General features: G+C 37.7%; 1 protein-coding gene across 1 annotated transcript in view; it reads left to right on the top strand.

Annotated features, from left to right (window-relative positions):
• Positions 1 to 263: 263 nt before the first annotated feature.
• CDC16 (cell division cycle 16) overlaps positions 264 to 11099 on the top strand; it is a 33189-nt gene continuing 22353 nt past the window's right edge. The window contains exons 1-10 of the mRNA XM_016195568.2: positions 264 to 347; positions 2642 to 2696; positions 2791 to 2888; positions 3749 to 3787; positions 4314 to 4454; positions 6181 to 6340; positions 7614 to 7705; positions 8225 to 8358; positions 9420 to 9499; positions 10564 to 10613. Coding sequence (XP_016051054.1) covers positions 300 to 347; positions 2642 to 2696; positions 2791 to 2888; positions 3749 to 3787; positions 4314 to 4454; positions 6181 to 6340; positions 7614 to 7705; positions 8225 to 8358; positions 9420 to 9499; positions 10564 to 10613 — 897 coding nt within the window. The 5' untranslated portion in view covers positions 264 to 299. The remainder of the gene's footprint in view (positions 348 to 2641; positions 2697 to 2790; positions 2889 to 3748; positions 3788 to 4313; positions 4455 to 6180; positions 6341 to 7613; positions 7706 to 8224; positions 8359 to 9419; positions 9500 to 10563; positions 10614 to 11099) is intronic.

The following is an 11099-nucleotide window of genomic DNA, read 5'->3' as shown; positions in this document are numbered from 1 at the left end:
GAGTCGCGGAGGAAAGGCCTCCAGGGTCAGCCGCCAACCCGGCCACCCAAGGCCCAGAGCGCGCCGCGGAACCAAGGACGCGACGCCCGTTTCTGGCGCCGGAGGGGACGCGTTTGCGGAGGACTTCCGGGACGAGGTCTGGCCGGGAGCGGAAGAACCTCGGAGGCTGCAGCGCCGACCCTGGCGGTTCTGTCGGGTTCGAGGCGATCGTAGCTCGGGGCTGGGATCCGGGGCCGCGGGAAGAAGGGTGCGCGCCGGAGCGGCGGAGGGTGCTCGGCCGGACTGCCGGTCGCGCGGCCATGAACCTGGAGCGGCTGCGGAAGCGAGTCCGGCAGTACCTGGACCAGGTGGGCGACCGACTCGGGTAGCGCGGCCCCGGGACTCGTGAGGGGAGCCCGCCCAAAGCCCTCGTCCGCAGGGGTAGCTGCGGTCCGGGCTCTGGTGGTGCCGGGCTCGGCCGGGCCCGGGGCTTTCGTCCTGCTCTGCAGCCGGCCTAACTCCTGGGCACCCAGTAGGCGCACGAGACAGACTTCCTGTTAAGTGGAAGTTGAAGAAAGATACAAACAAGCTTGTTGTCTCAAATCTACTTTGAACTACATCTGTGTTCCCTGTACTGCCCTTCAGTGAACAGTAAGCGGTGTTTAAGGAAAGAGGTGTCTCCAGAATCAGCGGCATCAGTTCAGTCTATGATGTCACTTAATGAGTTTTAGTAAAATGTATGCGCTCCCCAAAAAATTGGAAACCAAGGGAGAGAAAAGCATGTTCAATGTGAGTTGTTCAGGACTGGTTGTGAAATGATGCTGCCAATTGTTTGCAGTGCTTTGGAGGGCTGTATTTTGGTTTACCATAAGTCGGTTGAACAAATGTTTCCTGAACACCTTTTCTTTGGCACTGGGGATAGGCGGGGAATGAGACAGGTCTGGTTGCCACCCCTGGGGCACTTATATTGAGCAGATTTGTAACCATCATTTAAGCATTCCTCCTCCCAGAGTGGCCACTGAATTCCTAGTTTGCATCTAGGAGGACTGAGGCAAAGATTGTAGAAAAATTGAGAACCACTTCTAATGACTAGTTATTGCAAAATAATCCTTTAAATTATCTACTGTTTTAGATACCTGCTGATAAGTCTTTTTCTGTTTTAAAAACTATTTTTTCCCCGCCTCTCACCTGCCCTCCCTGTTGGCAGCCATCAGCTTGTTCTCTGTATCTATGGGTCTGTTTTCATTTTGTTCATTCGTTTTGTTTTTTTAAATTCCACTTGTAAGTAAAATCATATGATATTTGCCTTTCTCTGACTTATTTCACTTAGTGTCATACCCTCTAGGTCCATACATTTTGCAAATTGTAATATTTCATTCTTTTTTTATTCTGAGTAATATTGCACACACACATACACACAATTTTGTGCATTCATCTACTGACGGACACTAGGTTGCTTCCATATCTTGACTATTGTAAGTATCCAGAAGTGAGCATAGGGGAGCATAAGTCTTTTTGAATTAGTGTTTCAGTTTTCTTCAAATAAATACCCAGAAGCAGGATTGCTGGGTCATAAGGTAGTTCTATTTTTAATTTTTTGAGGAAACTCCATACTGTTTTTCATAGTGGCTGCACCAATTTGCAAGCCCACCAACAGTGTATGAGGGTTCCCGACTTATCCACATTCTCACCAGCACTTATTTGTTGGTTTATGGATGATATCCATTCTGACAGGTGTGAGATGATATCTCATTTTGATTTTAATTTGCATTTTCCTGTTGATTAGTGATATTGAGTATCTTTTCATGACTGTTGGGCATCTGTGTATGTCCTCTTTGGAGAAATGTTTATTCAAGTTCTCTGCCCATTTTTTGATTGGATTGTGGTTTTGGTGTCAAGTTGTATAAGTTCCTTAGGTTATTTGGTATATTAACCCATTATTGGATGTATCACTTGTGAATATCTTCTCCCATTCAGTAGGTTGTCTTTCATTTTGTTAATAGTTTCCTTCACTGTGCAAAAACACTATTTTATTTTGATGTAGTACCATTTCATTTGTTTTTCATTTTGTTGCCTTTGCCCAAGATATAGCCAAAAAGATATTACTAAGAGTGATGCCAAAGAGTTTACTGCCTGTTTTCTTCTAGGAGTTTTATGGTTTTAGATCTTAAATTTAAGTCTTTAATCCATTTTAAGTTTATTTTTGTATATGATCCAATTTCATTTTTTTGCCTTAGTACCACCTATTGAAGAGACCATCTTTACCCCATTGTATAGCCTTGCCTCCTTTGTCATAGATTAATTGACCATATAAGTGAGGATTTATTTCTGGGCTCTCTATTCTGTTCCATTGATTTATATATCTGCTTTTATGCCAGTACCTGCTGGCATAGACTTGGCACTCTATAAGTTTGTTTTTTTTAAAAACTGCCTTCTTGAACTGTATATATCAATGATCTTACAGTAGTTTTTTTATTGTAACATTGAACTAAAACTCACCTAGCTGAGGTACAAGATAAATAAATATATGATTGCTAGATCCCTACTACATATAAAAAAATTATTGTATTGAGATGTTGACCTATTATACAGCATTCTAATAATATTAGAGATCTGTTTAAAAGTTGAAATAACAGAGCTATTATCTTTTTTTTTTATACAGCAACAGTATCAAAGTGCTCTATTTTGGGCAGATAAAGTAGCTTCACTCTCTCATGGTAAGTGACAAATTCTAATTTTTTTTCCTCTATCTTTAAAAATCTTTCTACTTTACCTTGCACCTATGACCAATTATGTAATTTTTCCCTCCAGAGGAACCCCAGGACATTTATTGGTTGGCTCAATGTCTTTACCTGACAGCTCAATATCATAGAGCAGCTCATGCACTTCGGTCACGAAAACTGGACAAAGTAAGTGATTGTATGAACTTTAAAAGGATTCAGTTTTTCTCTTTCTAATCTCAGTCACCTTGTTTTTCCTTCCCACCTCTAGTCACCAAGTTTTTAAAAATTTTGTTTTCTAAATAGCTCTGAAATGATGGCTCTCATTACCACTCAGACATGTCAGGCCTTTAATTTGTCTGTTTGTTGTTTTTGTCTCTATTCTTGGCTCTTCAGTAACATTTTTCTCACTTCCCACCTTCCCTGTCACCAGTTCGCCTTTTAAACTCTCACAGGGGTGGTCTTCCTAAAACATAGATCTGATTAAGTCACTCACAGTATCACTCAGGGATTTCCCATTTCCTACACGATAAAATTAGATGCATTAATAGACTCCTAGGGTCCTTTATATGGTTTCTTACCAATCTACTTCTAACTTCCCACCACCATCAGTACATATAACACTTGCTCCAGTCGTACTGAATACTTGTACGTCCTTAGACTTGTGGTGATTATGCAGACTCAGTGCCTACAATGCTGACCAGCTCCTCATTTACCCAATCCCCTGCAGATGTTTTCTTCTTCAAGTGACTGGGACTTTTTATGCCCCTCTTTCATAGTTCGAGAAAGGAACTATATACTGTGTTTATGTCTCCCTTGCTATAACCTCCTAGAAGGCAGGTCTTTACTCCTTTTCGAATCCTTGGTGCCTAGTAAACAGTAGGTTTATGATGACTATGGGTTAAAAAAGACTGGATTTTTTTTTCTCTGCAAGAGTAAAAAGAGAAATTATGAAAATAGCTTTCTTTATTTCATCCTCATAGTTTTCTTTTAGAGTGAAGATGCATATTATCTTGATCACTGTTTTAATAGATTAATTTCTTTCCTAGTTGTATGAATCATGCCGCTACCTTGCAGCTAGGTGCCATGTAAGTATCCTTTCAGTTTCCTTTTTATTTGGTAAAAGTTTAACTATGTGAATGTTATGCATTCCTCACATTTGTGTGAGAATTCTAATGATGGAGTTTGGCAGATTAGTGTTTTGTGAGGAAATGTTCTATTCTTTAATATTGTTTACTATAAAAGATTGATTGTCTAATTATGTGCATGAAGAAAATTCTACTTTAGACATTTTAAATTTAAGTAATGAATGGGTATAATATTCATTAACCTTTTGAAATCCATAGTATTGTCCTGGCTGAGTGGCTCAGTTGATTGGAGCGTCACCCTGTACACCAAAAGGTTGTGCATTCCATTCCTAGTCGGGGCATATACCTAGGTTGCGGGTTCAATCCCCAGTCGGGGTACATATGGGAGGCAGCTGATTGATGTTTCTCCCTCTCTTTCTCTCCCTTCCTCTCTCTCTAAAAAAAATCAATAAAATCTACAGTATTTGTGTCTATATCTAGTGCTAGAAGTCAGTGCTGACCAATGGTATTTCTGTTTTCTACATAGTATGCTGCGAAAGAGCATCAGCAGGCTCTCGACATTCTTGATATGGAGGAGCCAATCAACAAACGATTATTTGAGAAGTACTTAAAGGATGAAAGTGGCTTGAAAGACCCCTCCAATGACTGGGAAATGTCACAGTCCTCAGTAAGTAATATTGTAATAAGCATGCTTCAGTAACGTTAGTAGGAATGAGCAAGGATAAATTCTTTTCTTTTACTTGAGTATAACCATGTTAAAATACTTTGGTTGCTAACTTATTTAATTTGCCCACCAAAATTCAAAAAGATTTTGAGGCATTTCTCAGCCATCAATTGGAAGCTATAATTATGTACTCAGTTGCTTGAATCTGAACTAGGCAGACTAGAGATCTTCCTTCCCATATTCAATGCCTTAAACTACTCTCCACAGATACATAACCTCTACCCTTACTGTGTTTCAGCAGTGTTTGTACCTACCCCCAAATAACTTTGATTATCGTAGATTGTTTCTTTCTAGGGGGTGGTTTGGTGTTTCTGTTAAACACAGTTTGTGTATTTCAGTTTGTATATGTCCTGTCTGCATAAAATTGCAAATTCCTTGCTGACAGAGATTATATAGTAATAATTGATATCCACAGTCAGATTACTAATCTGGACTGTTATTCTTTTTTTTTTTTTTTTTTTTTAACAGCTTTCTCGAGGAATAATCCACATGCCATGCAGTTTATTCATTTAAAGTGTACAGTTGCATGGCTTTTAGTATGTTTGCAGAGCTGTATAACCCTCACCACAATCAGTGTTAGAACGTTGTTACTTCAGAAAGAAACCATGGACTGCGTAGCTGTTACCTATCGAGTCCCCCATTTTTCCAGTTATTTTTTATAACAATTATTAAGGAGCTTGGTTACTTTTCACCTCAAAAATGTAGGAATACTATACAGTTTTAGGTGTTTCTCTCTTTTTTTTGGATTGTTTGTTATGTGTTAAGAAGTGCACATTCATTTTTCTAAGAAATGCATTTGTGAGGAAGCTTGGTATTATTTTCTTTAGACCTCTTATCCATTAACTTCTCTGCTAAGAAATACATTAATTTAAAATATATTATTATTTATTTTATAAAATTACTTTAAAAATTCATTGGATACTGCATAGGTCTAAGATTTTTTAAATTTTGATTTTATGATGAATCTTTTTCATCCCTTTACCAGTTTTAGCTTCCCATCTCTGGATCATCTTTAAACTCACTATGTGTTTCTTGAGGTTCAGAGTCTGGAACATCAATCAGATTTCTATTCTCTTGTTAATGGTAACAGTGAGGTAACTATTGTGTAAGCACCTTACCATGTGCTAGCTCTACAAAGAGTGTCACCTCTACTCACAGAGCCCTGTAAGTGAGATAAGAAAAGGAAACTGAAAACGAGAGATTACATCACTTGTCCAAGATCACTAGTAAGTGTCAGAGCTGTGATTTGAACTCAGGTCTGTCCAATTCCATAAAGCCATGCTCCTAACCACTATGCTACATTGCTTCCAGTTTTCTAATATTTACTAAGATCCTTTTGTTGAAATCTACCTATCAAACTGTATTAAAGTTTGATTCAATGTAAGTGTACTCTTTGCTGCCTCTAAATCATTACCCTATTTGAGAAAGAACAAGTAATGAAAAAAGTAGCAATGACTATAAAGATTTGTTAAAGTGAGGAAAGCCTAGGGAAGATGGGTTAGAGAAGTTTTATTTGCCTTCATCTTTCTATTTATGCTATGTCTGACAGTGGGATGGAAAAATCCTTTTAGATGTAAAAAAAAAGTCTCAGCCTTCAGATTATATAAAATTTTTGATAAATTAAGTTTGAAAGTATTGACTTAGTATGTGACTCATATTTTTCCAACAGATAAAGAGTTCTATTTGTCTTTTACGAGGGAAAATCTATGATGCTCTAGATAACCGAACCCTAGCTACCTATAGCTATAAAGAAGCTTTGAAGCTCGATGTCTACTGTTTTGAAGCATTTGATCTTCTGACGTCACACCACATGTTGACAGCCCAAGAAGGTGTGGAAACTCAGGGGTTTTTATGTTTAACACAATTGATATTCTTTGGTGTTTTTTTCCCCCCTCTGAAATCTGTAGAGTCAATAGCAGGCTATGTACAGATTTAGGTTTAAGTACACCTATTAGCTACCTTAATGTCTTCAAATGTGAAGTGCATTACAAAATATAATAGTGTGCAGTTTCTGTTGCAGTCAGAATCTTTAGGGATTGTGATGTGATGAGACCATATTTTTGAGAAGTGATTTGAGGTAATGTAAATCAAGATTTCAGTGTCTGATTATGTGATTCTCAACCTGACTGCATTTTAAATCCCCGAGGAGCTTTAAAACCATCAGTGTGCAGGTCCCAACTCCAGACCAATTGAATCAGAATCTCTGGTGGGGAGGCTCTGGCATGGTTTAAAGCTCCCAGATGATCCAATAAGAGCTGAGAACCATTGACCTAGAGCAGCAATTTTCAACCTGTGTGCCACAAGAAAAATTTTAAAACCTGCCATACCTGACTATTTAGTTAGGGGCACTGACTTCTCTTCCCTTAGATTATCAAATAAAAAAACGACAACAGCCAACACAACAATAGCTGTCTGGTGTGAATGAATCAAAACTATATTTTTTTGTCAGATCGGCAAAAAATACATTTTTTTGGTATGCCACAGAATTTTAGTAATTCGTTTATATGTGCTGTGAGATGAAAAAGATTGAAAATCACTGACCTAGAGCATTGGCAGTGATATGAGGTAGATAAACAAGAGAAACAGAGAAAATGGGGATGTTATATTAATGGATTCAAATATTTTAGCCTAGTCCAGTGATTCTCAAACAAGGTGATTTTGCTTCCTAGGGGACATTGAGCAATATCGGAGACATTTTTGATTGACATAACTTGGGGATATGGAGGGAAGGTGGGAGGTTGCTACTGATTGCTAGTGGGCAGAGGCTAGAGATCCTGCTAAATATCCTGTGGTGCATAGGACAGTCTAAACCACAGAGTCTTATCTACACAAAGTGCAATAGTGCTGAGGTTGGGAAACTGGCCTGGTGGTCTGTCAGTCTGGTGCTGACCAGACTGGAAGGCTTCATGGCATAGCGCTGCAGGTTGTTCTCATCACCTGGGCCTGGAACCACTGTTCTAGCTTTCTCTAGTACATTTTGATCTTGTTTTCTCTTTGGAGTTTGGTTTCCTTAGACCAAGAGCTATAGAAGAATATTTTTCATTGCTGACTTTTTCCCCCATAAGTATTGTGAGAACATTCTTTTTTCTCGATGTTTTTAAGAAAAAGAACTTCTTGAATCACTACCTCTTAGTAAGCTCTGTACTGAAGAACAGGAATTGCTACGTTTTCTATTTGAGAACAAATTAAAAAAGGTAAGTAAAAACACAAAGTTAATATTTGCATTATACAAGTATCTTATTTCTTTCATTTTTGTTTCTATTCTTTTAGTAGTTAAATTTTTAGAAATTATTTTTTTTTTAATTTAGCACATTTGCAAGAATAGATTTGAAGAATAGATTTAGGTTATTTAACATATATGATATGATTCCTTAAAAAGCTTCCAAAAATATCTGTCTTCTTCCCAGGGACTCCTTATACTAAAAGATTGAACTATCAGATAAATGGAGTGATATTGCATGAAAATGAGGATTTTTTTCTTATGCGTCCTGAACTTCTACTTTGTAAAATACTTCCTACCATGGAATTCAGTGATAAAATTGAGAAGAAAATTAAACTCATTGAGAGGAGTACTGATGAGTCTTGAAGTTAAAAATGTTTCCAGAGGCTCTCACATGTCCTTATGTAAATCCTTTAAACACTTGGGTCAAATTGAATCTGCCTTCTGATTTGGTATAGCTTATTGAGTTTATGTTTACCTTCCTCTGTTTCAGTATAATAAACCGAGTGAAACTATCATCCCGGACTCTGTAGATGGTTTGCAAGAGAATCTGGATGTGGTAGTGTCTTTAGCTGAAAGACATTATTATAACTGTGATTTTAAAATGTGCTACAAGCTTACTTCTGTGTAAGTATATCTGCTCATTTTTGTGTAGAAACAGAGTTCAGTCCATTTCACCTAAGAAATGCATGGGACATGCTTTCTGAGTAATCTTGAACAAATTGATGATAATTAAGTTGCCTTTACTACTTTGCAGAGTACCAAAGTGGGGGCTGTTTTATTTTTATTTATTTAAAAAAAATGTATCTTTATTGATTTCAGAGAGAGGAAGGGAGAGGGAGAGAGAGAGATAGAAACATCAATGATGAGAGAGTCATTGACCGGCTGCCTCCTGCATGCCCCCGACTCGGGGTCGAGCCCGCAACCTGGGCATGTGCGCTGACCGAGAATCGAACCCAGATGTCCTGAATCCTAGGTCGATGTTCAACAGCTGAGCCATGCCCAGCTGGGCACGGGTGCTGTTTTAAAACAGCATTTACAGACACAGGTTTATACATATTTTCAGGGTTATTCCATTAACTGGGGAGTATACCTGTCCCTCATTTCAGTCTTTGATAATCTGCAAGTTTGAAAATACCATTCTGGCATATAGTTTTATAAAATCCCTTGTTTGTTAGAGACTAATAAAATCCTGTAGATACTGGTGCTTAGTCCAGTTCACTAACTAGCCAGGCCATCTTACACCAGTTTTCCAGTGTACATAACTCAAACTTGTCCTTTAGCTAAATCACACATACTATTTTTAATGGATCTTTAGGCTTGCTTAAATCCTTGAATTCACAGAAATTTTAAGCAACAAATACTTATGATCTATTTTATGTTTCGCATTGTTTTTGATTCTTCTGAATAATTGAACTACTTATTTTATGTTAGAGTTCTGTTGATTTAGATATATGTGATGTTTATTTTTATTCCTTCCAAATGAACCAGAATTTCCCTTTTCATTTATAACCTAATTATTGTCTTAACTGAACCAACCTGGAGATAATGGTGTTAAGAAAGTAAAACAAGTATTATAACCCACATTATTGTACATAATGCTGTAATGACTACTTAAGCATGGCTGATTATAATGAGTGCTGTTACGTCCTGTTTCTGGGGTATTAATGTGTTGCTTTAACTTTCAGAGTGATGGAAAAAGATCCTTTCCATGCAAATTGCTTACCTGTACATATAGGGACACTTGTAGAGCTGAATAAAGCAAACGGTGAGAATTTTTCTGTTAACTCTTGAAATTTTGTCTCACAAGTCCTGGATAATTGAAATTATGGGTAACAACACAAAGGAGTTCTACCACTGGGAGAAGAAATGCTTATCAAAGCGACCAGTGGTCTATTCTGTTATCTCAGCAGAACATGCAATTTCTTTATCCCTGCTTCTTTGTCTCCAATGGAATTTGTGGTTTAAGTGTTGGGTAGCAGTTTTGCGGTTTTTTTTCTTTTTTTTGGTAAAATTCTTAAGCAAACTAATATGTCAAGAATCAGTAACTTTTTAGAAGTTGGAAGGGGGCAGAATTTTTTTGCTCATGTTTTCCATAATTGAACGTTTTAGAAACGTTTAGTTGTGTTTAGATTGTATTCGCCCTTAAATCCTTTAGGCTGACTAATGAGTTCTGTCAAAAGGAAAAAGAGCCAGGCACTCTAACTCCAAATCCCTGCTGCTCAAAGTGTGGTCTGTGACCAACAGCATCACGTCTCCTGGCAGCTTGTTGGAGATGCAGATGCTCCGGCTGCCCTGGTCTCATGAATTCAAGCCTGCATGTAGGAAACACCATTATGATGTGCGAAGGACTCACACATTACTCAAGAGGAAATCATCTGGCTGATTTAATAAACTTGAGAGTTTGGTCAGCCAAATTGGTTGTGGGTGATTGAGATGGTCCATGATAGGCCCCTGGAGTAAAGACATGAGTTTTTAAGATAGGTGAGGTGCTTTGAAATAATCTCTTAAGGACCATGAAGTGCTTTTTCATGTGTCATTCATCCAGTTTCCAGTCACTCAGCAAGTGCTCAGTGCCTGCGTGTGGTCGGGCACCAGGTGAGGAATTGGGGTGGGGGTATTTGAATGAAACAGCCATAGTACCTGTCCCCTAGAGTTCCTGTATTTCCTTGGGTAAATGAATTTTGTATCTAGAAAGAAAGAAAAGAATGAAATCATTGCAGTGAGAGCAACATGTACATGATTGTGAAGAGTTATAACTGGGGGGAAGTCATATCTTAAAATTCATTTGATATAAATAATTTTATTCTTTGTCCTTTTTTCCTAATGTAGAACTTTTCTATCTTTCTCATAAATTGGTGGATTTATATCCTAGCAACCCTGTAAGTAAATACAAATCTTTTTTTTCTTACAGTGCTTTTTCTTACTTGAACTTAAAGAAAATGTTTGACTAGTATTTAGACAGCTTACATTTAAGTTTAACCAAACACATTTTATTTTGAGGTGTTGGAGCAGAATCTCCTAGTGCTTATGATAATAGAAGCAGCATTAACTTTCCCAATCCATGAAGGTATTTTTTTAGTGTATTGAAACATAACTTAAAACAAAAATTTTGTTTTTTTCTTATTATAGAAATTATATATGCTTATTATTAAAATACTTAACATTCAGAAAAATAAAATATTGAAAGTCAAAGTCACACTCCCATCATTCATAAGTAATGCTAATAATTGCTTGGTAGCTTTCTCACTCTGCAAATATAAGGTACCTTACTGGATTGTTCATTGATTGAATTAGCATGTCTTTCAAACTGCCATGAATCAGAACTAAGACCTAGAAATTGAAAGCGGAATCAGGAACTATGTTCT

This window comes from Miniopterus natalensis, chromosome 2, assembly GCF_054644295.1.
Source record: "Miniopterus natalensis isolate mMinNat1 chromosome 2, mMinNat1.hap1, whole genome shotgun sequence".
NCBI lineage: Eukaryota > Metazoa > Chordata > Mammalia > Chiroptera > Miniopteridae > Miniopterus > Miniopterus natalensis.
Note: the sequence above shows the minus strand (reverse complement) of the source record. Positions and strands in the feature narration are given on the sequence as shown.